Below are 26,494 nucleotides of genomic sequence, written 5' to 3' on the forward strand. Positions count from 1 at the left end.
TGCTCTGTTGCTCTCTCTGTCTGGAATGTGCCCCCTGCCCCCAACACACACACACTCCACCTCACTCCTCTGTCCGTGCCACTTCCTCCAGAGAGTCCGCCCTGGCCTCCCTGCCCTGCCCATGTTGCCCACAACCCTGGAATGCCTCACTCCACCTCACTGGTCCACGGGCGCCCGTTGGTTCCCCCACCCCAAGGACAGTGCCTGTCCTCAGATGTACATCTGACACTGTCAAAGGACCTGGCACATAGTAGCTACTCCAGGAATACTTATTAGTGAAAGAAGGGGCGGGATTCAGACCTACCCCACACATCTGGTGGCCTCAGCGCCTCGCACGTCACATTTGTCAGTGTGCACTCTGAGTGCGGCCTCCCCTCCCTAGTCACTAACTCAACCTCTCTGGGCCTCAGTTGCTTTGTGCATTAGTTCGTTCTCATGCTGGTGATACATACATACCTGAGACTGGGTAATTTACAAAGAAAGAAGTTTAATTGACTCACAGTTCACAGTTCAGCATGGCTGGGGAGGCCTCAGGAAACTTACAATCATGGCAGAAGGCACCTCTTCGCAGAGCGGCAGGAGAGAGAATGAGTGCTCAGCAAAGGGGGAAGCTCTTTATAAAACCATCAGATCTTGTGAGAACTCAGTCACTCTCACGAGAACAGCATGGGGGAAACGGACCCCATGATTCAGTTATCTCCACCTGGTCCCACCTTTGACATGTGGGGATTATTACAATTCAAGGCGAGATTTGGGTGGGAACACACGGCCAAACTGTATCACTTTACATGGAGAAATGGGACAGCAATGCCACCTTACAGATTTATCGTGAGAACTAAGCCAAGCAGCTAATAGAGCTTGACATACAGCATGTGTCAGTGCTGTGTGCTAATTGCATGTGACCCCAGTGTCTGGCATACAGCAGGTGCTCAGTGCATGTGACCCCATGTGTGTCCTTCTTTCCCCTCCTGCCTCCTCTCCAGTCAGTTCTCACTGTGGCTCTCTCTACACCGTGGGGGAGCAAGGGAGGAGTCCCAGGGTGTCCTCGTGCGTGCCCCACTGACCTCTGCCCTCCCTCCTCCAGTCTCAGCTCTTGTCGGACCTGAGCGCCACGTCCAGCCGCGAGCTGGTGGACAGCTTCCGCTCCAGCAGCCCCGCGCCCCCCAGCCAGCAGTCCCTGTACAAGCGGGTGGCCGAGGACTTCGGGGAAGAACCCTGGTCTTTCAGGTAGAGCACTGGGGTCCTTCCTGGCAACTCACCAGAGACACCAACCTAGACCTCAGGGCATCTGGATATTGCAGGCAGCAGCTCCTGCCCTCGATGCCCCAGAGCTGGCAGGTGCCGGGGGCCAGTGCTTGGGGCGTGGGGACTCAGAGGGAGCAGGTGATGCAGCTTGAGCCTGCTGTTGCTTGTGCTTTGCAGCAGCTGCCTGGAGATCCCGGAGGGAGACCCGGGAGCCCCGCCGGGAGCTAAGGCAGGCGACCCACACCTGGATTATGAGCTCCTAGACACGGCAGGTGAGCGCGCCCAACCCCGAACCTCCACAGCAGTCCACCTCCCCTGGGCAGAGCAGGGAGCTGATGAGAAAGCCGGGGCCTCTCTCCAGGGAAAGGGCAGATAGAAGCAGAGCTCAACTTCTGCCCTGGGCCTTGACCTTGGCCTCGACCTTGCACTTTGGGAAAGTCCCGCCTGCCAGCCAGCATAAACCAAAGGCCGGCTGCGCTCTGTCTGCTGGCGTCCTTGTGTTTTTCCCTAGAGCCAGGGGAGTTGTGTCTGATCCACGCCCTGCTCAGCACCCAGCCCCCGCTCTGATCTGTAACACTTGGGCTTCCCAGTGGTTTCAGAAGGCAGCAGGCAGGGTCGCTTAGTGGTGCCAGGCTGAGGCGAGGCACAGCGTGACATCTACCTGCGGGGAGCATCTCTCAGGCGCTGGCCCTGAGGCCTCGCGCTTCTCCTGTGGCTCATTTCTGTTTGTGATTGGACCGGCCGTCTCTCCTTCCCAAGTCCATGGGCCCGTCATGGGTGGGTGCCTTAATCCTTTCCACCTCGGCGCGACCGGCTCCCAGCCTTGGGCCTTGCACACAGTAGGTGCTTTGCTCCCCATTTGGAATTCACCCCGTGGCCACCAGGGGGCGCAAGTGCCCTGCGCTGCCCCTGTGCCTTCTGTGGGTCGCAGAATCAGAAACCTTCATCTTTGGGGACTCATACACGTTTTTATTTATAATAGTGATAAATCAAGAGAGACCACCCAAGGCATATCTAAATTAGATGTGAGATGAGAAGGGGGGCTTATTCCTCTTTATTTTTCCTCTGTGAGGATTCTGCGTAATGCCCTGGTTGCATATACTTTTAGTGGAATTGACCTCAAATACATCCAGAGTACACACCTCATTTCATTGGCTTTGAATGTGATCCCAATGGGTTTTTGCCTGTGAGCCAGGCCTAGGGAACTCTCAGGTCTCTGCTGGCCCTGGCTCTGCTGTGTGGTTCACAGAGTGAGACTTGCAGCCGTGGACCCTGGCAGGCTGCTCCCTGGTTCGGGGGCTCACAGGCTGTACAGTAAAATGCTAGAGCTTGGGAGACCCTGGGGAGCCTCTAGTCCTAGGATTGACAACTCAGAGACCTGCCACCACCAGCTGGGAAGCAGAGGAGTCTGGGGTAAGGAGCAGGCAGCCGCTGGCCAGTGCCAGTGATTGCGGCCACACAGAAATGCAGGCCAGTGTGGAAATGCAGGGCAGCGTAGAAATGCCGTGTACTACAGTAGTGCAGGTCTGGGTAGAAATGCAGGTCCATGTTTGGGAGGTCAAGGTGGGCGGATCATGAGGTCAAGAGATCAAGACCATCCTGGCCAACATGGTGAAACCTCGTCTCTACTAAAAATACAAAAGTCAGCTGGGCATGGTGGCACACACCTGTAGTCCCAGTTACTCAGGAGGCTGAGGCAGGAGAATCACTTGAACCTGGGAGGCGGAGGTTGCAGTGAGCCAAGATCGCACCACTGCACTCCAGCCTGGCGACAGAGCGAGACTCCGTCTCAACAACAATAACAACAACAACAAAAGAAATGCAGATCCATGTAGAAAGGCAGGCCAGGGCCGGGTGTGGTGGCTCACGCCTGTAATCCCAGCACTTTGGGAGGCCAAAGTGGGTGGATCATGAGGTCAGGAGTTCGAGACCAGCCTGGTCAACATGGTGAACTCCCGTATCTACTAAAAATACAAAAATTATCTGGGCGTGGTGGCGCATGCCTCTAGTCCCAGCTACTCAGGAGGCTGAGGCAGAAGAATTGCTTGAACGCGGGAGGCGGAGGTTGCAGTGAGCTGAGATCACAGCACTGTACTCCAGCCTGGGCGACAGAGTGAGACTCTGTCTCGAAAGAAAGAAAGAAAGAAAGAAAGAGAAAGAAAGAAAGAAAAGAAAGAAAAGAAAGAAAGAAAGAAAGAAAGAAAGAAAGAAAGAAAGAAAGAAAGAAAGAAAGAAAGAAAGAAAGAAAGAAAGAAAGAAAAGCCAGTGCAGTGCAGGCCCACGCAGACATGGAGGTCAATGCAGTAATGCAGGCCAGTCCTGAAATGCAGGTCCATGCAGAAATACAGATCAGTGCGGAAATGCAGCCCCAGGGTTACAGCAGATATTTTTTCAAGTGAAGCCAGAAATCCAGATTTTAGGTGAAACCTCCCTGTCTTTCAAATGTTGGCAACTCATTCAAATATCACAAAATAGCATGTGGTGGTCAGACCCTCCCACTTGCAGCTCCTAACTAGTTACAGTGATTGTAGGAAAGATGAAATTAGGGTCCCAAGCATTGAGGAAGGGGTGGAGGAAGAGAAAGTTCAGCCTCAGCACAAAGGATGGAACAGGCAGTGGGGCCTGAGGCTGAGGGAGAAGGGGCTGAGGTTACAGGAGGCTACAGGACGCCCCATCAGCAGTGGGGTGACCAAGATCTGTGAAGAAGGGGCTGAGGTTACAGGAGGTTACAGGACGCCCCATCAGCAGTGGGGTGACCAAGATCTGTGAGCTCTTGGCTTCCTCCCAGACCTTCCGCAGCTGGAAAGCAGCCTGCAGCCAGTCTCCCCTGGAAGCCTTGATGTCTCGGAGAGGTAAGCAGCAGGTGGGAATCCTCCGAGGCTGGCTGGGGAACCAGGGCCAGGGAGTGGGAGAGCAGAGGGTGAGTGTCCTATTACCAATGGGAGGCAACAGCCTTTCCAAGCACATGGGGCCATGGAGGGGGAGGAGAATTCCAGAACACTGGGGCCAGAGGGAAGCAATGGGGAGGTGGCCTTGCCGGCTCTCCCGCTCTGGGCAGTGCACAAGTCGGTCGTCTCCCGGCCTGCAGCGGCGTCCTCATGCGGCGGAGGCCAGCCCGCAGGATCCTGAGCCAGGTCACCATGCTGGCGTTCCAGGGGGATGCATTGCTGGAGCAGATCAGCGTCATCGGCGGGAACCTCACGGGCATCTTCATCCACCGGGTCACCCCGGGCTCGGCGGCGGACCAGATGGCCTTGCGCCCGGGCACCCAGATCGTGATGGTGAGCCATGCGAGGCCCCTCCTGTCCCCCGGGCTCCTCATGGGGACAGTGGCAGCGGGTGGGGTGACCCAGGCAGACTTCACTTCCCCCAGACGATGCAGATCCACTCTGGGCTGGGCCCCTGCTCTTTCCTGGGCTGACGTAAAGCGTTCTGCTCATTTATAGATGAGAGTCGTGCCGTGCAGAACCCAGCATGTCACCCATGGTGGCTGCTGCCATGCGGCGCTTCTGACCGGGGTCTTTGCATGAGGCCCCTTGACAGGGCTGCTCTGGGCGGTCACTTTGGGTGTGTAGAGTAAAATACACGCGACATAAAATTCACTATTTTAACCATTGGGGCATTTCTTTTCTTTCTTTTTTTTTGTTTGTTGTTTTGAAACAGGGTCTCACTCTGTCACCCAGGCTAGAGTGCTGCAGTGTGATCACAGCTCGCTGCAGCCTCGACCTCCCCAGGCTCAATTGATCCTCCCACCTCAGCCTCTTAAGTAGCTGGGACCAGACCACAAGCATGCGCTACCATGCCCGGCTAATTTGGGGACATTTTCTAAAACTTTTTTTGTTGTTGTTACGAAACGCACAAAACTGCTGAGAAGATAAATGGACACAAATGTACAACCTGGCCAGGTGTGGTGGCTCACGCCTGTAATCCCAGCAGAAGGCTGAGGCAGGCAGATCACTTGAGGTCAGAAGTTCGAGACCAGCCTGGCCAACACGGCGAAACCCCGTCTCTACTAAAAATGCAAAAATTAGCCAGGTGTGGTGGTGGGCGCCTGCATGGTCAGGGGGTGACTTTGATGTGGCCTAAAAGCAGAATTATTAAACTTTAGGAAAAAAAAACTTCTGGGCACAGTGGTACATGCCTGTAGTCCTAGCTACTCAGATGCCTGAGCCCAGGAGATTGAGGCTGCAATGAGCTATGATTGCACCACTGCACTGGAGCCTGGGTGACAGAGCAAAGCCTTGTCTCAAAAACAAAAAAAAAAAAAAAAAGAAAAAAAAAGAAAAGAAAAAAAAAGGCCAGGCACGGTGGCTTATGCCTGTAATCCCAGCACTTTGGGAGGCTGGGGCAGGCAGATCACCTGAGGTCAGGAGTTTGAGACCAGCCTGGACAACATGGTGAAACCCCGTCTCTACTAAAAATACAAAAAAAAAAAAAAAAAAAAAAAAAATAGCCGGTATCTATAATCCCAGCTACTCAGGAGGCTGAGGCAGGAGAATCACTTGAACCTGGGAGGCGGAGGTTGCAGTGAGCTGAGATGGTGCCACTGCACTCCAGCCTGGGTGACAGAGTGAGAGTCGGTCTCAAAAAAGAAAAAAAGAAAAGAAAAAGGAAAGCACAGTGCTTTCTTAATATGAAAAAATTTTAAACCAAGAAATGTGCAAGATGGGCTTCACCTCATCCCAGAGGCTCACCCTGCGGCCCCCAGGAGGGGACTGGGGATGGGGGCTCTGGGGTGGGAAGGTGAGCACAGAGGCGGGGAGAGGATGCGTCTGAACCCCTCGGGCAGGAGTGTTCCATGCACCCCTCACTGCCCCCTTGGAACAGGCTGTCCAAATGCTGAGCTCCCCCAGGGCTCGAATGATAGCACATGGAGCACCTAATCCAAGCATCCTTCATGTCCTCCACATGACCCGGGAAGCCTTTCTTTACATGTCATTTTTTTTTTTTTTTTTTTTTTTTTTGAGACAGAGTCTTGCTCTGTCGCCCAGGCTGGAGTGCAGTGGCTCGATCTTGGCCCACTGCAACCTCCACCCCCTGGGTTCAAGCGATTCTCTTGCCTCAGCCTCCCATGTAGCTGGGATTACAGGTGCCCGCCACCACACCCGGCTAATTTTTGTATTTTTAGTTGAGACAGGGTTTCACCATGTTGGCCAGGCTGATCTCGAACTCCTGACCTCAAGTGATCCACCCACCTCAGCCTCCTAAAGTGCTGGGATTACAGGCATCAGCCACCATGCCCAGCCCTTCTTTACATTTCTAGTTGTCCTCTTAAGCAGCAGTCCCCAACCTTTTTGGCACCAGAGACCGGCTTCATGGAAGACAACTTTTCCACAGACCGGGTTGTGGGGGCTGGTTTTGGGATGATTCAAGCATGTTACATTGATTGTACACTTTATTTCTATTATTATTACACTGTAATATGTAATGAAAGAATCATATACTGAACCATAATTCAGAATCAGTGGGAGCCCTGAGCTTGTTTTCCTACAACTAGACGGTCCCATCTGGGGGTGATGGGAGACGGTAACAGATCATCAGGAATTAGATTCTCATAAGGAGCGTGAAACCTAGATCCCTCACGTGCACAGTTCACAATAGGGCTCATGCTCCTCTGAGAATCTACTGCTGTGCTGAGCTGACAGGAGGTGGAGCTGAGGCCGTAATGCTCACTCGCCCACCACGCTCCTCCTGCTGTGTGGCCCGGGTCCTGATGGACCATGGACCAGTACCAGTCTGTGGCCCAGGGGTTGGGGAACCCTGCTCTTAAGGTTCCCAATTATCAGCTCTGAGGTAGTTCAAGCAACAGAGCCCCTTGACGATGTTCAGGGAGATAGTCCCGATATCCTAAGGGGGCCAAATAGATTCTAATGGTGTTAAAACACATCTTAATTTTTATTGTAAAAATATCTACTCTCCTAAGCTTAGAACAATATTGAGAAGAAATGAAGTGGATGGTGGAAGCCCTGGGGGGTGGGCCTTCACAGTGGGGAAGGCTGTGGGTGGAGAGCCAGGGCATCGGGTAGGTGAAAGCCAGGGATGCCACTCAGCATCCTATAGGGCCCGGTACAGCCCGCAGCAGCACAGAATGATCCCAAGGCTAAGAAACCTCTATCTAGAATGCTCTTGAATGTTCTAGAACCGAGGTTCTTTCTTTTCTTTTCTTTTCTTTTTCAAGACAGGAAAGTGCTTATCACAAAGAACCCCCGATCTCGACTGGGGAAGGGTTGGCAGTTGACTCTCTGGCCAGCACCATGTGTAGCACGCATCACTAGAGGTGTGAAGGCCCCACAGAGGCTCTGGTGTGTGACTTTGTTTTGACCAAGGCGTGCAGGCAGTGGTCCTACTGCAGGGCTGGCCCGCGCCTCGCCTCAGTGCCCTCAGCACCCTCTGCCTTCTGGCTGGATTCAGAGTCCCGGGGGAAAGAGACTGACCTTCTCGACTTGCCCTCAGGTTGATTACGAAGCCTCAGAGCCCTTGTTCAAGGCAGTCCTGGAGGACACGACCCTGGAGGAGGCCGTGGGGCTTCTCAGGAGGGTGGACGGCTTCTGCTGCCTGTCTGTGAAGGTCAACACGGACGGTACACATACCACTCCTCTCGTGTGCACAGCTGCCTGGCCAGTCTCCATGACCCTTAAGTCCCTGGTGGTTCTTCTGCACGCCCAGCAGCCAGGGACCCCCAGAGCCAAGAGAGGATCAGCCAGGCTGTGCCCCAGGTCCCCAGGAGGCCCCCAAGCCAGCTGGAAACCTCCCACCCACTGACTCCAGTGCCAGAGCAGCTTCTGAGACTGGGAGGGTCCTTCCTTCTCTCCTACTTTAATTTTCTGCAACCTTCCTCGCAGAGGCTCGTATCTGTGGCTCATCTGTGGCTCGTGTCCCCTTTTATCAGGTTATAAGAGGCTACTCCAGGACCTGGAGGCCAAGGTGGCGACCTCGGGGGACTCATTCTACATCCGGGTCAACCTGGCCATGGAGGGCAGGGCCAAAGGGGAGCTGCAGGTGCATTGCAACGAGGTCCTGCACGTCACCGACACCATGTTCCAGGGCTGCGGCTGCTGGCATGCCCACCACGTGAACTCTTACACCATGAAGGATACTGCCGTGCACGGCACCATCCCCAACTACTCCAGGTGAGCAGCTGCCGTGAGCTCGGTGCGTCCCCAGAGAGGCCCACAGGGAAATGGCACCCAGCCTGCCTTGGCTTCCTCCTCCTGCCCAGCAATAGAGGGTGGGCGTGGTGAGACCCCCCTAAGGAGGGAAGCCTGCCAAGATCACTGCTGAAGATGTTGTTTCTTTGTGATGGATGCTTTATATATTGCAAATGAAATGTTCATTCTAGAACATTCTAGATCTGGGTTTCTTAGCTCTGGGTTTCTTAGCTCTGGTACCATGGATGTTTGGGGCTGGATCCCCGTCTGTGGTGGGGCCGTCCTGGGCACTGCAGGATGTAGAGCAGCATCCCTGGCCGCCCTACCCAGGATGCCGGGAGCACTCTCATGCCCCAGCTGTGACAACCAGAAATGTCTCTATAGGTTGCCAAGGGTCCCCTGGTTCTCCTAGGACTATCTTGGTCTTAGCACTGAAAGCCCCACTTGCAGGGAAGCCCCTCGGTCCTGGGCAAGCAGGGACAGCTGGTCACCCTCCCTGGGGAGTGACATTGCCCCCTGCCTTGCTCCATTGAAAACCACTGCTCTAGGCCGAGCATGGTGGCTCACACCTGTAATCCCAGCACTTTGGGAGGCCGAGGCGGGTGGATCATCTGAGGTCAGGAGTTTGAGACCAGCCTGGGTAACCTGGTGAAACCCTGTCTCTATTAAAAATACAAAAAACTTAGCTGGGCGTGGTGGCAGGTGCCTGTAATCCCAGCTACTCAGGAGGCTGAGGTAGGAGAATCACTTGAACCCGGGAGGCAGAGGTTGCAGTGAGCCGGGATTGAGCCATTGCACTCCAGCCTGGGTGACAGAGTGAGACTCTGTCTCAAAAAAAAAAAAAAAAAGAAAAGGAAACCATTGTTCTAGATCAGCCTATGTGAGGCTCCAAGTTTCAAGTGCACGGAACGCACAGTGCTGGAAAGCAGGAGTGTTGAGCTCGGCACCCCCATCACTCATTGCAAACTCAAGTCCCCTGGGGATCGGAGCCAGCAGGTCCAGGGAGAGGCCTGGCACTCTGCATTTCTAACAGCTCTCTCGGTGACTCCAGGCTGCAGGCCAGGGACCCACCATGAATATTGAGGTCCTGGAGTGGGGCCCTGTACGCTGGCTGCTCAACAGCAACCCCTGGGTCCCGCCCCAGGACAAGTAAATCAGCATCTCCAGGGGTGGGCCGAGGCCCTGGAGTCTTTTGAAAGCTCTGGAGACTGGCATGGCCGCCAGGATGGAGCGCTCCAGCCTGCAGCAAAGGGGTGTGTGGAGCTCTAGGTGGAGGCCCTTCTCTCCCACCCGGCCATCTCCCCCACTCTCCCCTGCTCGGCTCTCCCCTGCCCTGCTCACCTGGCAGGAGGCAGCTGGGTCAGGGCCTCTGCTGGTCTCTGCAGGGCTCAGCAGCAGCTCATAGCCCTCATCCAGGACATGACTCAGCAGTGCACCGTGACCCGCAAGGTGAGGCTCCAGGGAGGGGCCTGGACCCCACTGGGGTGGGCTGGAAGAGGGGCTCGGTGCTGGCAGGGTGGCAGGAGGCACTGTGTGGAGAGTGGGCTGCTGATTGGACGGTAACCCCACCTGTCTCTCCTCTGCGCCCCTTCAAACCAGGGCAGGGTCTGCAGCCCCTGCCCAGCCTGCAGGCTCTTGCACAAGTGCAGACACACCTCAGGCTGTTCTCAGAGCATCTGCGCCTCTGCATCACTCCCAGGTCGCCCTAGTGCCAATCATCTCCCCTGAATTCCCATTCCTGTTGATGGCTTCAACAGCTCCTCCTCATCCTTTCTCCGTCCCTCCTTTAGCCATCTTCTGGGGGACCACAGAAGCTGGTCCGCATCGTCAGTATGGACAAAGCCAAGGCCAGCCCTCTGCGTTTGTCCTTTGACAGGGGCCAGTTGGACCCCAGCAGGATGGAGGGTGAGGCCTGGTGAGCTGGCACAGGGGCCGCTGGCTCCAAGCGGGTGAGGGGCTTTGGGAGCTGCTGCTAGTTGGTCAGCTGGGGCAGGGGGATGCCACTCATTTAGGCCAGGATCTGGTCTTCAAGAATCATGGGGCTGGGTGTGGTGGCGCACACCTGTAATCCCAGATACTCGGGAGGCTGAGGCAGGAAAATTGCCTGAACCCGGGAGGCAGAGGTGGCAGTGAGCTGAGATGTCGCCATTGCACTCCAGCCTGGGCAATAAGAGCAAAACTCCATCTCAGGAAAAAAAAAAAAAATTCAGGAGAGGAGTACAGGACAGAGGGAGGGCTGGGACCCGGTGCCCTGGAGGATGGCTGAGGAGAAGGGTGCCACTCTCCCAGATCCTTTGGAAGGAAGAAAACCCTGGCTTCCGCCATCCTCCCTTGGGCCTATAGGAAACAGGATTAAGTTGCAGGCTGCAAAGCAGTCCCTGGAGAGCCACAGAGCTGTGTAACCCCCGTGCAAAGGAGCCGCTCAGCCAGGGGCTATGGAACTGGGAGTGAGTCCTGTGACCGCTGAGCCTGTGTCCCTGGAATTCTAGGTGCTGGGGCTGCTGCAGTGAGCAAAGCAGACCCAGTCCCTCCCGGGGCAGGGTGGGCTGGCTGGGGGCTGCCGCAGCCTCACCCACCCTCAGGATCCTCTCCTCCACAGGCTCCAGCACGTGCTTCTGGGCCGAGAGCTGCCTCACCCTGGTGCCCTATACCCTGGTGCGGCCCCATCGACCCGCCCGGCCCCGGCCTGTGCTCTTCGTGCCCAGGGCGGTTGGGAAGATCCTGAGGGAGAAACTGTGTGTCCTCCAAGGGTTTAAGAAGTGCCTGGCAGGTATGCTGTTGCCTGGGAATCCCTCTACCCTCCCACCTTCCCTCCCTCCCTCCTCCCCTCCCTCCCTCCTCCTTCCCTCCCCCACCACGCACATTCCCACACTCACCTGCTGTGTCCAGATAGTTCAGGATGGAGGTGCAGGGCACAGAGCGGGGCATGCAGGGTCAGGTTTGTAAAGTGGACACCCTAAGAAGAGCTCCTCCCAGTGCTGGCGGGGTTCACGGGGACAGGGGTGTTTACCATGGGACTCCCCCAGACCCCCACACAGCTGGTATATGATGGCCCCGTCCAATGTCACCTGCAGAGTACTTGAGCCAGGAGGAGTATGAGGCCTGGAGCCAGAGAGGGGACATCATCCAGGAGGGAGAGGTGTCCGGGGGCCGCTGCTGGGTGACCCGCCATGCTGTGGAGTCCCTCATGGAAAAGGTGAGGGCAAGGGTGGGGTGGGCAGGGGAGCTGTCCTGGGAAGGGTTTCGGGAATGCAGAGGAGGGGGATGAGATAAAGGTACAGGGACCAACCTGAGACCTGGATGACCTTGTCACCGACCTCTGGGTCCCAACAGCCCCGCAGGAGCCCAAAACTCATCTCAGCCAGTTAGGATCCACGTGACTGTGGGTGAGGTCTCCCAACTCCTTGAATCTCAGTTTCCTCAGCTTGGGGGATGTTTAATAGATATTTGTTCGAGAATGAATAAATCCGAGCTAACAACACTCCCCACATTTGAAGGCGCAAACGCGTGAAAAGCAGCTCCCCGTGAACCACAGCTTTGTGTCTGCACAGGCATGGGAAGCAGAGTCTGGCATCTGGGTGCCTCCTGTAGGGGCTGGCGGAGCTCCATGCCAAGTTCACCTCATCCCCAGAGCTCACAATTTCTAGATTTTCCCAGTGAAAAATCAAAGGGATGGAAACTCTTAATACTGCACAGCACACAGCCTCATTTAGAAAGTGGCAAACTCAGCTGGGCCTGGGGCTCACGCCTGTCATCCCAGCACTTTGGGAACCCGAGGTGGGAGGATCACTTGAGCCCAGGAATTTGAGACCAGCCTGAGCAACACAGTGAGACACCCGTCTCTACAAAACATTTAAAAGCTAAAAAAATTAAAAGTGGGCCGGGTGCGGTGGCTCATGCCTCTAATCCCAGCACTTTGGGAGGCCGAGGCAGGCAGATCACCTGAGGTCAGGAGATCAAGACCATCCTGGCTAACACGGTGAAACCCCGTCTCTACTAAAAACAGAAAAAATTAGCCAGGCGTGGTGGTGGGCGCCTGTAGTTCCAGCTACTCGGGAGGCTGAGACAGGAGAATGGCATGAACCCGGGAGGCAGAGCTTGCAGTGAGCCAAGATCGCGCCACTGCACTCCAGCCTGGGCAACAGAGCGAGACTCCGTCTCAAAAAAATAAAAAATAAAAATTAAAAAAAGAGAGAAGAAAGTGGCAAGCTCTCTTCCCTCACCTCCTCTATAAAATTCAGCTCTGCCCAGCTCCTGCCCTGCCCTCAGCCTGTCCGGAGGGCCCTTCTGACCTGGGCGTTGGCTCCCTTTGCTTCCTCTGAGGCCTGTGATCTTGACTCACTTCTCCTCTCCCTCCCACAAAGAACACCCATGCCCTCCTGGACGTCCAGCTGGACAGTGTCTGCACCCTACACAGGATGGACATCTTCCCCATCGTCATCCACGTCTCTGTCAACGAGAAGATGGCAAAGAAGCTCAAGTAGGTGCACGCTGGGGGCTGGGCAGGGGCTTCGAAGCGGCTCCTGGGGGCTGGGCAGGGGCTTTGAAGTAGCTCCTGGGCTCCCCCAAAGCCCACGGCAGGTGCCCCTGGAGTGTGCTCTGCGGTTTGCAGGAAGCTGAGGCGCTGACAGGGCGGTTTCCGCACAACTTCGGGACAAGGGCCCTGCTGATTGCTCATGAGATTCCCCCGATTTTGGCTGGGCGTGGTGACTCACACCTGTAATCCCAGTACTTTGGGAGGCCAAGGTGGGCAGATTGCCTGAGGTCAGCAGTTCGAGACCAGCCTGGCCAACATGGAGAAACCCTGTCTCTATTAAAAATACAAAAACTAGCCAGGTGTGGCGGCGGGCGCCTGTAATCCCAGCTACTCGGGAGGGTGAGACATGATAATCACTTGAACTGGGAGGCGGAGGTTGCAGTGAGCCAGGATCGCGCCACTGCACTCCAGCCTGGGTGACAGAGCGAGACTCTGTCTCAACAAAACAAAACAACAACAAAAACTGCTCTGATTTCACGCTTACCAAACAAACTTGATTTCAAATCTGGCCTCTCCAGAATCTTGATACCAGGATGACGGTGCCTTTTACAGTGGGCAAAAGTAGCCTAGTCACTGGAAAATGACATTTTATAATTGAAATTTAAAGTTGTAAATTAACAAATTGGCACCCCCTCCCCCAAGAGCAGCTCAGAGGACCACTGTAAGGCCAGACTCCCACCCGGCCTCAGCTCCACCGACCCTCCACTTACTGGTGCTTGGCTAGCACAATCTAATCCTTGTCGGCTAAGGACAGAAAAAAAAAAAAAAGTAAAAAAATTACTTGGTTTCCTGGGGACAGACCAAGATGTCCTGCTACTGTGCCCTCTCTACTCCAGGAAGCAAGGCTGTGTTCTCGACAACCTGCCTCCCACCACTGGGGCCTGGGGCCTAGGGCCTATTTTCTTTACAAGGTCCCCTCAAAGCGAGGCCACCTGTGTTTCGGGGTGTTTGGGTGCATGTCATCACTACCCTAGCCAGGGCTCCTGGGCCCTTGCTCTCCCCTGAGCCCGCCCCCCCAACTCTGGCCTGTGCAGGAAGGGCCTACAGCGGTTGGGCACCTCAGAGGAGCAGCTCCTGGAGGCTGCGAGGCAGGAGGAGGGAGACCTGGACCGGGCGCCCTGTCTATACAGCAGCCTGGCTCCTGACGGCTGGAGCGACCTGGACGGCCTGCTCAGCTGTGTCCGCCAGGCCATCGCCGACGAGCAAAAGAAGGTGGTGTGGACGGAGCAGAGCCCCCGATGATGCACCGTGCCCCTTCCCGGGACTGTGGGGGCTTCTGTGTGCCTGTTAATGTAGTCCTGTTCCTCAGCCCAGGCCCTCTTGGCACAGCTGTGGGCTCCTTGGCACATGAGGCCAGCTCTCCCCACTGGCTGGGGTCTAACCTTGAACCCTCACCACGTGCAGGTCACACACAGTGAAGCCACTTGTAACTGCACACTTTCCTGTGGAAACATCTTCACCCTTTACCAGGCTTGGCATGGTCTGAACTGGAAACCCTGAGAATGTTTCTGCAGTGGGACAGGAGGGACGTCTTCCTATGCCTTCCCTAGAACCGGAGGCCCCGGACCTCTCTGGAAAACCGCCTGTCTGCAGGCCCGATTCAAATCTATGGGGGCTGCACTTCCCTTTTACATTTTGATGTGTCAAAGGCTTTTGGAGTGACCAAAAGCACAGAGGCAGCGGGTGGGGAGCCTGGGTGGTCCCCAAGGTCGCTGCCACCCTTGCCCGGGGCAGAGGCACAAGCCCACATATGCTGTGACCCTGGCCACCTTTTCTCAGCTTCTGAGGCTGCGATGCCTCAGGAACTCCAGTTTACAGAGACCAGTGTGTTTACTTGTAAATAAAGCCTCTGGGTGGTGGAGACGGTACTTTCAGTGGGTCTGTGCCCCGTGGCCTCTGTGCCTGTTTGGTGGGGTGTCCCAGAGAAGCCTGACACCAGTACCCCCGTACAAGGCCCAGTGGACTCTGCCTTCCCCTGACCTGGCTTTGCACCCCAGCCCTTCTTGGGCCAAACATCTTTATTCCACCTTCAGGGCTCGGGGAGGACCCAGGTCCCCCAGCACCTGGCCTTGCCCCTGCCTCCTGGGGCTGTTGCAGACTGAATATCATTTTGACAGCAGTGTCCAAGAATCAGGAAGCTGTTCTAGAATTCAGGTTGGTATCATCATAAATGAGTTCAGAAAAAGAACTTCTGTATATTTTACTAAAATAAAAAGCTTTTACAATAGCTGGCCTGTGGCTTCCTCCAGCCCACCCCAGTATGGAGTGATAGGGAGGGAAGGGTAAGGGGAGCCCACCTACTCAAGGAAGCGCCCTCTCCTTCAAGGGGTGTCCAGGCCTGGCTTCTGCTCCCGAGGTGGGTGGAGGCAGGGCAGGAACGGCACATTCTCCCAGCAACGCCGACGTCATCCAAGAATTAACCCAAGCCAGAGGATGGGCATCGCCACCCAGCAATGCCAGTGTCACCAAAGAACCCAAGCCAGAGGACGGGCATCGCCACCCAGCAATGCCAGTGTCACCAAAGAATTAACCCAAGCCAGAGGACGGGCATCGCCACCCAGCAATGCCAGTGTCACTGAAGAATTAACCCAAGCCAGAGGATGGGCATCGCCATGCCTTCATCTTCAGACACTCTCAAAAAAGATAAGCTTCTGCCCAGAAACACCACAGGTTCAAGCTCATCACTCAGGGAGCCTGCTGCCAGTCAGCTGAAACCTGCCTGGGGAACAGGGACTTGACCATGGGGCAAAACAGAAGCAGAAACCTGCCCAAAGGTCGCTCAAAGGCTTCCTCTAGGCCAGACGCTGGTAAGAGCCAGGCGCCGTGCTCCCAGGTGAGTGTGGGTGGGACCTGCGTACTGCCCACGCGGCACCGAAGCCCCTGCCTGCTCTCTGTGAAGGGTTCAGAAGTATCTGTGGCTGCCAAAGCCTGAAGAGGGCCTCAGGCCTCCCATTTGCAGGTCCCCAAACCAAGCCAGAAAACAAGACTCCCTTGTCATGGGCTGGGGGCGCTGCCCTGTCCGCAGACCACGTATGTCTAGAATTCCCGTGCTGGGACATGGTTCAGACACAAGGACAACTGTGTCCCCTGCCATGACGGCAGTGCCCCTGGTGGTGGAGGGGTTGGGCACATGCTCTGGTCACATGCTCTGGTCCCCCTCCAGGCAATGGCAAGAGTGACCCCACAGGAAGGAAGAACCCTCCTTGGATGGGAGTGTGGATGGAAGGGCTGTTGCCACTACTCCCCAGGCTGGCCGGCCACACGGACACGTGTGGGATGTGTCTGGGACATGCCTGGGATGTGTGCACAGGCCTCCTGGGATGGTCACAGCTCATTGTGGAGGGGCTGGCACTGGGGAGAGAGCTTCTCCTCCAGGACACCGTCGGGGGCGCACACCCAGGGGTCGTGGGTCTCCCACTGCCACTTGGCCAGCTGGTCCCGAAGCATCTCCAGAAGCTGAGCAAAGCGCGGGTCGGCGGCCAGGTTCTGGGTCTCGTGGGGGTCCCGGCTCCGGTCGTAGAGCTCCCAGCGCGCCCGGTAGTAGTAATGACGGAGGTCCTTGTACCAGCCCGTGGGCTGACCAGCTGTGGTGCGGTTCAGGAGGTCCTGGAAGGTGGGTGAGACGTAGAAGTCCTGGTCGATGGGAAAGGGCATCTTGAAGTTGAGGTTGTGCACGAGGCGGAAGTGCCGGTGCTGCACGGAGCGCATGGGGTAGGACATGGTGACCTCGTGGTGGCTCTGGCTGCCAAAGACGGTGGCCCAGAGGGGCTCGGCCTCCAGCGCCGGCAGGAGGGACCGGCCAGTGAGGTGGATGGTCTTCGAGCCAAAGATGGCATAGCTGGGGTACGGGATCGAGAACCAATCCAAGATGGTGGGCGTGAGGTCTGGAAGGGACGCGGCATCTCAGAGCAGCAGAGCCCTCAGCACACAGGAGCTGCCCTCGGAAGGGCCGAACCTACGCCACTCTGGGCGGCTACCTTCTCCAATCCAATCAGCAGCGGGAGGTGCCTTGTCGAGCCGACACCTCTCACTGCCACATCATCTCTCTGGGCCTCAGTGCCTTGAATGGTATAACAAGAGGCCCTGATTCGGTGACATTTAGGATCCTTCTAAAATCCTATGGACTGGAAAAGAAGTCTCCTTTTCGGTAGCTCGTCTACTCCAGCCCTGTGGTGGGTGTGGCCACAGTGCTCCTGGCTCATAATTTGGGGCCAGAGAGAGATGTGGGCCCCAAGAGAGATGTGGGCCGCGAGCTCGGAGGGAAAGGGAACCTGAGTTTCCTGCTGTCCCGGGCCCACCCCACCTGGAGGCTCTGCCAGGCAGTGGGCAGGACACACGAGCCTCTGCCCTGTGCCGAAGGGGTCACCCCGAGCCCCTCACAAAGTCTTCCTGCACCCGTGTCTTTGTCTGCACATCCATAACATGGGACTAGATGTCCTAGGTCTTTTTAGGAATGAGCAGGGTCATGAGGTGCTTTGGGTCCCCCAGGAAGGCAGGATGGGGTGCACGGATGCTCAGAGAGGGGTCCCCAGGCCCACAGTATCGGCATCACCTGGGAACTTGTCAGACATGCAAATTCTTGAGCCCGCCAAGATCTACTGAATCGGACACCTTGGGATTTGCAATTTGGATATTAACAAGCATCCCAGGTGATTCTGAAGCTCATCGGAGGTAGGCGGGGAAAAGGCAATGGTTTTGAAAGCAGCAGGATCCAAGCGAGAATCCTAGCTTAGTGCTTACCAGCTGTGCAATCCTGAGCAGCTTACTTCACCTCTCTGAGCCTCATTCTTTTCCTCTGTAGAGTGGGAGTGACAGTCCCTTCCTCACCCAGATGATATGAGAGCCACATTAGGTAATGGGTGTGGAGCAGCATCTGACAGGTCATGGCCCCGTCCCAGATCCACTCCCACCCCTTTCCTGACGGAGACAGACAAAGGCATACCTAGGAGGCTCACGTAGGCCTCGCTGACTTGGCCCCAGCGTTTTGGGTGCTCCGGGGATGACACCAGTAAGGGTTCAGCAGTGCCTGGCCAGTACAGGTTGGTCCTGCCGCTGGGGAAGGGGATCCCGTTGTCGGACGTGAAGATCACCAGTGTGTCGTTCAGGACACCGGTGTCACGCAGCTCCTGGAGCACCAGTCCAACTCCTGTGGTGAGGGGCCGAGAAGCAGAGCTCAGCCGCAGACACGGAGGGAGGCAGTGGGTGTGTGTAGACCCACCTGCTGCTTCATCCGGCCACTGGGCTCCAGCGCTTTCCGGATTCGAAAGCACCCTGTAGTTCTTCCCAATGGCCCTGGCTCTTGCCCAGCTCTTGCCCAGCTCCGCCCAGCTCCCATTCCCTGAGCAGGCCTCGAATGGGCCTCCAGGGACTCCAGCCATCCCTTGGCACTTCTGTGTCACCCCCAGGCAGCTGCTCCCTGGTGCCCGCCGGCTTCTGAGTTCTCCGGAATCTCGTGTCTGTCCCATGGAGCAAATAGGGCAGGGGCCAGAGGACGAGGCTTCCTCTATACCCGCTCCTTCCCAGCTCACTAAGAATTAACGGCACCAACAGGGAAATGGCAAAGGTCCCGACCTCCTGTCGTGGGTTAAATGGTGACCCCTGACCCCAAAAGACATGTGTGCTGGAATCTGTGAAGGGGGCCTTGTTTGGAAAGGGGAACTTCATGAATAAAGATCTTGGGACAAAATCATCCTGAAGTGCTCAGGTAGGCCCTAAACCCGACGGGGTCCTTATAAGAAGCGGAAACAGGCCGGGTGCGGTGCCTCACGCCTGTAATCCCAGCACTTTGGGAGGCTGAGGCGGGCGGATCACGAGGTCAGGAGTTCAAGACCAGCCTGGCCAATGTGGTGAAACCCCGTCTCTACTAAAAATATAAAAATTAGCTGGGCGTGGTGGCGTGCGATTGCAGTCCTAGCTACTTTGGAGGCTGAGACAGAAAAATCGCTTGAACCCGGGAGGTGGTGGTTGTAGTGAGCCGAGATTGCGCCACTGCACTCCCGCCTGGGTGACAGAGCAAGACTCAGTCTCAAAAAAAAAAAAAAAAAAAAAAAAAAGAAGAAGTGGAGACACAAAGAGGAGACACAGGAAAAAAGGCCATGTGAAGGCTTCAGCGGGGATGGGGGCGATGCTGCCGCCAGCCCAGGAACACCCAGCACTGGCACAGCCCCCAGAAGTTGGAAGAGGAAAGGCAGGGTCTCCCCTAGGCCTTCAGGGGAGCATGGCCCTGCTGACACCTTGATTTCAAACTTCTGGCCTCCCAAACTGTGGGAGTACAAATTTTGGTTGCTGTAAGCCATCAACCACAAAAAACTCACAGACCTCAAGATCTCCATCTGCGTATGCTAAGGAACTCCAAACCCCCAAATCTGACCCAGGTCCTGTGACTGGAAATATCTGAAGTCTTCACGCAACCTCTGGGGCACCCGAAGGCCCCAGCCCAGGAGCAGGTCCACATCAGGGCAGCCCCGGGGGTGGGTCCTGATGCCACCCGCAGGCCCCTCCTCTCAATGTGGGCTCTGCCAGCTGCAGCACAGGGCCTGCCACACTGGGACCCTCACCCACATTATGCTGTGACCTAAGAGGGCGCTGGCCCAGGATGGGGGACCCAGGCCGTGGCACCCCCTCCAGTGCCCGGTTCTGCAAGCCCACCTTGGTCCATGCGGCCGACGGTGGTGTACTGAGCGGCCAGGTCGGCTCGGGCTGCCGGGGTGTTGGGGACGAAGTAAGGCACCTGGGGCAGGCGGTGGGGAGCCAGGCTTAGAACAGACAGACTGCGGGAGCGGTGTCCAGCCTTCTCCCCGGGGCCTCCTGCAAATGGGTTAGCCCAGAACAGCCTCACTCTGGACCACCCCGTCTCTCTACGGTTCCCTCTGTGGCCCCGAGGATGGGAACCTGAAACCGATTTAGTCAGAGCCTCTTTCTTCATCATCTAGGGCCAGGGCTGCAAGCTCGGAAGAGGCCAGGGTCCCCGACCCAGGGCTGACGGGCGTCCTGAAACATGGGAGGGGCCGTCCTACCAGCACGTCCAGTGGGTCGTAGGCCTGGGGGGTCCAGTCTGGGATACGACCCATGCCGCTCTCTCCGTTGCCAAACTTCTCACAGAAGGTTCCATACTGGGGCTGGGAGTGCCCACAGCGGTGGGGGTCGTGGAAGGCGACGTAGAGGAAGAAAGGCCTGCACGGGAGGAGGCTCATTGCCAAGGCTGCGGGGCCACTGCCACCTGGCACAGGAGGCTCATTGCCAAGGCTGCGGGGCGACTGCCACCTGGCACAGGAGGCTCATTGCCAAGGCTGCGGGGCCACTGCCACCTGGCAGAGGAAGCCCCTCGGCTCTGCCTCCTCCTCTGTATCTGGAAGTCAACCTGTGACCCTCACTGCCTCAGTTTCCCCACGTCCCTTTCTCCCTCTGACCAGGCTAACTCGAGTACCTGGAACCTTCTCCCCTGCCCCCATTCCAGCCACGTGGGGGCCCATGCATCCCGCCGGAAGACTCCGGGCTGTGCTCTGGGACCGGCCGCCAAGGGGAAGGGGCAGGGGCCCCAACTCATACCGGTCATCCTGAGTCTGCAGGAATTTCCGGACGAGCAGCTTAATTCTAGTGATGTTCCGCCCCACCTGGAGGATGGAGCCGTTCTCCTCCGTGTACGCAAAGTCAAACGGGTACACGGTCTCCGGCCCCACATGCTTCTTCCCGATGATGCCTGGGCGGGAAGAGAGGCCTGTCCAGAGTCCCTTCAGCCTCTCAACCCTTTCTGCTCCCTTCTCTGCCCCTCTCGGCCCTAAGCGCACTGTGGGTTCTCGTGGACACACAGCCCAGCCAGGAGACCCAGGCCCAGATCCTTTGGGACAAGAGCTAAGGGCAGGCCACGGGGGCTGAGGGTGCCTTGGTACAAGGTGCCGAACCTCCTGGGCTCTGGCCTGGCCTCTGTGCCTCACCCCACGCCCTGTCCTTGGCACGGGGTCCTCACCTGTGCGCACACCAGCTTGGCTGAGCAGCAGCGGCAGGCTCCGCACCTTGTCGAAGGAGTTGAAGTGGTGCACGTCCTGGTGCAGCCCGTACATCCCATTCTGATGCTGCCAGCAAAGGCACATGAGGTCCAGGGCCCCCGGGCAGCCAGAGCCCGCCTGCCGCACCTGTTCTCCCACGGCCCTCCCATCCCCAGGGGCCTTCTCGGGGCCCTGATTTAGACTTCGAGTGGCCAGCACCCAGAGACACTGGCTGTACCTCCCACCCCCTGCCCGATAGGCCCATGGGTCCCTCCCGTGAAAGGAGGACTTCGCAAGAAAGAAGGGGACCTGCAGGGCGTGCACCGGCACGAGGGTGGCCTTGATGTTCTTTTTGCGTATCCGTACTTTTGAACTCTTCTGTTATGATCACACGTTACAGAGTGAAAAAGACAGGGCCAGGCCTTGTTTTATTACCTAGTTATTTTATATTGTAAAAGATGTGTACATTTTAAAAACTCAGACCGCCGGCCGGGCGCGGTGGCTCACGCCTGTAATCCCAGCACTTTGGGAGGCCAAGGCGGGTGGATCACGAGGTCAGGAGATCGAGACCAGCCTGGCCAACATGGTGAAACCTCGTCTCTACTAAAAATACAAAAATCAGCTGGGCGTGGTGGCGGGCGCCTGTAGTCCCAGCTACTCGGGAGGCTGAGGTAGGAGAATGGCTTGAATCTGGGAGGTGGAGGTTGCAGTGAGCCGAGATCACACCACTGCACTCCAGCCTGGGTGACAGAGTGAGACTAAAAGAACAAGTGTCCTTAAACACCCATGTTCATAGCAGCTTCATTCACAACAGCCAAAGGGTAGCAGCAACCCAAGTGCCCACTGACGGGTGAATATGGAGAAGCAAAATGCGGGGCCCATCCATCCACTGGAATACGGCTCAGCCCTGAAGAGGAGGGAAGTTCTGACTCGTGCTACAGCGTATGGTTAACGCTGAGGACATTGTGCTGAGTGAAGTAAGGACACAAAAGGGGGGCCGGGTGCGGTGGCTCACGCCTGTAATCCCAGCACTTTGGGAGGTCGAGGCGGGCAGATCACTTGAGGCCAGGAGTTCGAAACCAGCCTGACCAACATGATGAAACCCCATCTCTACTAAAAATACAAAAATTAGACAGGCGTGGTGGCGCGCACCTGTAATCCCAGCTACTCGGGAGGCTGAGGCAGGAGAATCGCTGGAACCTGGGAGGCAGAGGCTGCAGTGAGCCAAGATCGCACCACAGCACTCCAGCCTGGGTGACAGAGTGAGACTCCAACTCAAAAAAAAAAAAAGGACTAGTCCTGTGTGATTCCACTCTTATGTGGCCCCTGGAGCAGTCAGATTCATAGAGACAGGGCATGGGGAGGGAGAATGTGGAGCTGGTGTTTCATGGGACAGAGCTTCTGTTTGGGAAGATGGAAAAGTTCTGGAGATGGATGGTGGTGATGGCTGCACAACACTGTGAATGCACTTAATGCCCCGGAACTGTGCGCTGAAAAATGGCTAAGATGGGAATGTTGACGTTTGTGCATTTTACCGCAGTAAAATAGGAGCATGTGTGCCTTACCGGTGTCCGCTCCCTGCACCATGGCGTTCCTGGGACACTGTGGCCATGGCGGTTCACGCTGAGTGAGCCCACCAGGCCTCGCACTAAGTGTTTACATACAAAGCATTAGCCCCGCCAATCCCCATAAGTAGAGTGGCATCTCATTACACCCACCATCTTACAGATGAGGAAACTGAGGCACAGGGAGGTAGGTGACTTGCTCAAGGCCACACACAGCAGTGCAGCCAGGGCTGGCGGGTGAGTCGGAGTCCCTAGTCTGCACTCACAGCCATAGGCTGTGCCTCCTCCTGGAGGTGGGAGGGAAAGTGGGCAACACCCCCCGGGATCCCAGGGATGGGAGACGTGGCAGAGGCCTGGGCCCCGGACGCAGCCTGTCTACTCCCTGCCCACCCCCTCCTCCCGCCCCTGGCACCTCACCTGGGGCAGGCCAGTGAGGAGGCTGGCGCGGCTGGGAGAGCAGCTGCTGACCGAGGTGAAGGCATTGCGGAAGAGGAGGCTGCGGCGGGCCAGGGCGTCCAGGTGCGGGGTGGCGACGGCGCTGTTGTTGTACGCGCCACTCTCAAAGCCTCCGTCATCCGCTGCGTGAGGTGGGAGACAGAGAGCGCACGGTCGGCTGCGGTCACGAGAAACAGCACTGGGAGTGAGGGAGGCTGGGACTGTGATGCCAGGAGGCGAGACACCCAGGTGGGCATGGTACTGGCTCAGTGTGAACACTCAGCGCAAAATGCTATCGTGACAGAGCACTCCATTACCTAGGAGGCATGACACCCGAGTGGGTACATCAGGCAAGCATGGTATCAGAGGGCACGTTAGCAGGTCTCATACTTGGTGGGTATGTTAGCAGGCAGGCATGTATCCAGAAGACCCCATACCCACTGGGTATGTTAGCAAGAAGGCATGGTACCTAGTAGGCACAATACCTGGTGGGTATATCAGCAAGCAGGCAGGGTGCCCAGGCAGGCCTGATACCCAGTGGGTATGTTGGCAGGTGAGCATGGTATGGAGGCTGGACTGATAGATGGTGGGTATGTCGGCAGGTGAGCATGGTATGGAGGCTGGACTGATAGATGGTGGGTATAAGCAGGTAGGCATGGTACCCAGGCAGGCCTGATACCAGTGGGTATGTTAGCAGGTAGACTGGTATCCAGCAGGGATGATGCATGGTTGGTATGTTAGCAGGCAGGCATGGTATCCAAGTGGGCATGATAAGCAGGCATCATACCACAATAAGCTTGATGATACCCTAAGCAGGCATGATACCCGGTGGGTATGTTGGCAGGTGGGCACGGTACACAGGCTGGACTGATAGCTGGTGGGTATAAGCAGATGGGCATGGTACCCAGGCAAGCCTGGTACCTGCATAGGCATGTTAGCAGGCAGGCATGGTACCCAAGTGGGCAAGATACTCATGCAGGCATGATGTCCCAACAAGCTTGATGATACCCCAGCAGGCATGCCACCTGGGTGGGCGTGTTAGCCGGCTAGGCATTTAGGCAGACAGCGGCTGAACGCATGGCCACAGAACTGCTGGGCAATTCTGGGCTCAGCGGAAACCGCATGGGGCAGAGGGCAGGAGAGCCTCGCCCAGGGCGCGTCTGAAGCTCTATGTGTGTGCGTCCCACCACTGCTTCTCACTGATGCCACCTCAAAGGCCTAGTGACCTTGCAGGTTGTCTGTTTCAACCCTTTCATCCTACACAAAGCAGCTGAGGCCCAGAAAGGTGAGGTGCAGTGCCCAAGGCCACACACTGGGCAGCAGGAAACAGGGACAGGCCGCTGAACTCCTACAACCACAGCAAGCTTCTTCCCCCTGCTCTGGAGTACAGGACACTGGGGGCACCACAGGAGAGGCTGGTGGGAACCCCCAGACCAACACTTTCCCCAGCTCCCTCAGAGGCAATGTGGTCCATGGATGGACAGAGGAGGCTGGGCACCTTCCAGTTGGGCTTCCATCCTCCACCCCACAGTACCCACAGGTGTGAGCACATGGCAGCCACGTAAACCTGGAGGGAGAGCGGGATGGGCTGTGCTCCGTACCCGCAGGCCAGGAAGAAAGCTGCCCTTCTCCAAACCCAGAGTGTCTCGGCACTTGGCTGTGGGCCTGCTATGGTCTGAACTGTGTCCTCCCAGAATTCATATGCTGAAGCCCTAACGCCAACATCACTGTATCTGGAGACAGGGTCCTTAATTAAGGGTAAATGAATCATAAGGATGAGACCCTGATCTGACAGGACTGTGGACTTACAGGAAAAGAAAGAGAGGGCCGGGTGCAGTGTTTCATGCCCGTAAGCCCAGCACCCGGGAGGCCAAGGCAGGAAGATTGCTTGACCCCAGGAGTTCGAGACCAGCCTGGGCAACACAGTGAGACCTTGTCTCTACAAAAAATACAAAAATTAGCCAGGCATGGTGATGTGCACTTGAGGTCCCAGCTACTTGGGAGGCTGAGGCAGGAGGATCACTTGAGCCTGGGAGGTTGAGGCTGCAGTGAGCTGTGATTGTGCTACTGTGCTCCAGCCTGGGTGACAGAGTGAGACCCTGTCTCACAAAAAAAAAAAAAAAAAAAAAAGGAAAGAAAGGAAAAAGAAAGGAAAAGGAAGTAAGACCACCCCCATCCGCTTGTCACGTGAGGAAACAGTGAGAGGGTGACCACCTGTAAGCCGAAAGTGGACCCTCACTGGAACCCAACCAAGCTGGCACCCTGACCTTGGATTTTCAGCCCACAGAACTGTGAGAAATACATTTCTGTTTAAGCCGATCCATGGCAGTCCGTGCTAAGAAAGGCCCTAGCCCAGGGGCCGCATAGCCTTGACTCTGAAAGCCTCCTGTAGGAATCCTGATCCGCAGGTGAGGGTCCATGCAGATTCTCTGCTGTGTTTCTGGGAGGCGAGGAGTTGGCAGGAGAGCTGTTTATGTTACAGTGAGCCGAACCCCCGCCCAGAGACCACAAAATTAATCAGAAAGAGGGCAACTGGCAGGGCGCCAGACCTCAGAAGGGGAAAGAATCGCAGGCCTTGGGTTTGGCCTTGTCACTTGTCATGAGCCAGAGCCTTGATTACCCAAACCGGAAGTCTTGTGAGCAGCACGGTGCTTGCTCTGGAGGAACCTGGGGTTTCTGAGACGGACTGGGGTTGGGGGAGACGGTGGTGGGTGGGTGGTGGAGGGCTGTGCCCTTGGGATAAGAGAAAAGACAGCTGAGCCACAGGCTCTGGGGTCGGAAATGAGAGCCAGGAGGGCACCCTGTCTGCAGTCTCTGGGGACCTGAGCACCAGCCCCTCCTCTGGGATCCCCTCCCAAGAGGGATTTGAGATCCGTGGACCCCTGAGCCCTGGCTGGGCAGGGTCAGAGGAGGGTGGGACAGGCGGCAGGAGGTAAGTGTAGGGGTGCTGGATGCTGGGGCTCACTCCTCCAGCCCTTGCTGCCCTCTCTGGGGAGACACCCGTGAAGAGTCTGGGGGCGGCACAGAGAGGAGGACGAGAGGGAATGGCAGTGGGGGATACAAGGGCAGGGCACACTAGGGTCAGCATTGACCACGGGTGGGGAGGAGGCCAGTGGCCACTTCCCCGGGCCACCGCAGGTGGGCGTGGGGGGGCGGCGCCGGCACTCACCGAGGAGCAGCAGTGCGTTCCGGGGACGCGCCCGGCAGAGCCCCAGGACTAGCAGCAGCGCGCAGCAGGCGGGGACGGGGCAGCTCATGGCGGCGGCGGCGGCTCGGACTCGGGATCGGGATCCGGCTCCAGCTCTCTGGTCTCCCGCTCGGCCCCGCCCCCTGCCCCGACCCCGGTCACGTGCGCGCCAGACCCCGCCCCGGCCTGTCCCCGGCGATTCCTGCGGACCCAGCTGCGGCGACGCCAGGAGACCCCAAGCTGCATCGCCGAGTGGGTGAGTCCGTGGCCCGCGAGGGCGGCGAGCGGGGACCAGGGGCAGGGGGTGCGGACAGTGGCCGGGGTCGCCGGGGGCAGCCGACGCGGGGGCCAGCGCGGAGTCCTAAAGTGCGGGGGCCTCCCGTGGGGACCAC

At 57.1% G+C, this 26,494-nt stretch overlaps 3 protein-coding genes across 9 annotated transcripts in view; 2 read left to right on the plus strand and 1 right to left on the minus strand.

Moving 5' to 3' along the window:
* The window catches only part of CARD14 (caspase recruitment domain family member 14), a 29,063-nt gene extending 14,775 nt beyond the window's left edge, over nt 1–14,288 (plus strand). Inside the window, exons 10-21 of the mRNA XM_055102314.2 lie at nt 1,085–1,227; nt 1,423–1,517; nt 4,034–4,097; nt 4,334–4,526; nt 7,699–7,825; nt 8,135–8,375; nt 9,779–9,842; nt 10,184–10,298; nt 10,993–11,163; nt 11,468–11,589; nt 12,758–12,873; nt 13,965–14,288. Of these exons, the coding sequence (XP_054958289.2) occupies nt 1,085–1,227; nt 1,423–1,517; nt 4,034–4,097; nt 4,334–4,526; nt 7,699–7,825; nt 8,135–8,375; nt 9,779–9,842; nt 10,184–10,298; nt 10,993–11,163; nt 11,468–11,589; nt 12,758–12,873; nt 13,965–14,172 (1,659 nt within the window). The 3' untranslated portion in view covers nt 14,173–14,288. The remainder of the gene's footprint in view (nt 1–1,084; nt 1,228–1,422; nt 1,518–4,033; nt 4,098–4,333; nt 4,527–7,698; nt 7,826–8,134; nt 8,376–9,778; nt 9,843–10,183; nt 10,299–10,992; nt 11,164–11,467; nt 11,590–12,757; nt 12,874–13,964) is intronic.
* Nucleotides 14,289–15,115: 827 nt separating this feature from the next.
* Nucleotides 15,116–26,260, minus strand: SGSH (N-sulfoglucosamine sulfohydrolase). 2 transcript variants are annotated; one of them, XM_024926065.4, is made up of 8 exons: nt 26,085–26,260; nt 22,898–23,058; nt 20,897–21,002; nt 20,479–20,629; nt 19,947–20,103; nt 19,579–19,660; nt 17,873–18,076; nt 15,116–16,814 (listed from the first exon to the last, which is right to left on the minus strand). In XM_024926065.4, exons 1-8 carry the CDS (start codon nt 26,170–26,172, stop codon nt 16,255–16,257), a joined length of 1,509 nt encoding a protein of 502 aa, XP_024781833.4. In that variant the 5' UTR covers nt 26,173–26,260; the 3' UTR covers nt 15,116–16,254. The 2 variants fall into 2 exon arrangements, with proteins under 2 accessions (XP_024781833.4, XP_054958288.2); XM_055102313.2 differs by having other exon boundaries at nt 15,116–17,725; nt 26,085–26,219.
* SLC26A11 (solute carrier family 26 member 11) overlaps nt 26,127–26,494 on the plus strand; it is a 33,378-nt gene continuing 33,010 nt past the window's right edge. For 3 of the 6 annotated variants that reach the window (XR_010110735.1, XM_055102310.2, XM_063599448.1), the window contains exon 1: nt 26,171–26,358. Coding sequence is in view for 3 of the 6 variants with exons in the window: in XM_055102310.2 (XP_054958285.1) it covers nt 26,171–26,358 (188 nt within the window). In the remaining 3 variants the exon portion in view is untranslated. Of the gene's footprint in view, nt 26,359–26,494 lie in introns of all 6 variants that reach the window. The other 3 variants (XM_034943051.4, XM_063599451.1, XM_063599446.1) reach the window with 3 other exon arrangements.

This window comes from Pan paniscus, chromosome 19, assembly GCF_029289425.2.
Source record: "Pan paniscus chromosome 19, NHGRI_mPanPan1-v2.0_pri, whole genome shotgun sequence".
NCBI classification, from domain to species: Eukaryota; Metazoa; Chordata; class Mammalia; order Primates; family Hominidae; genus Pan; species Pan paniscus.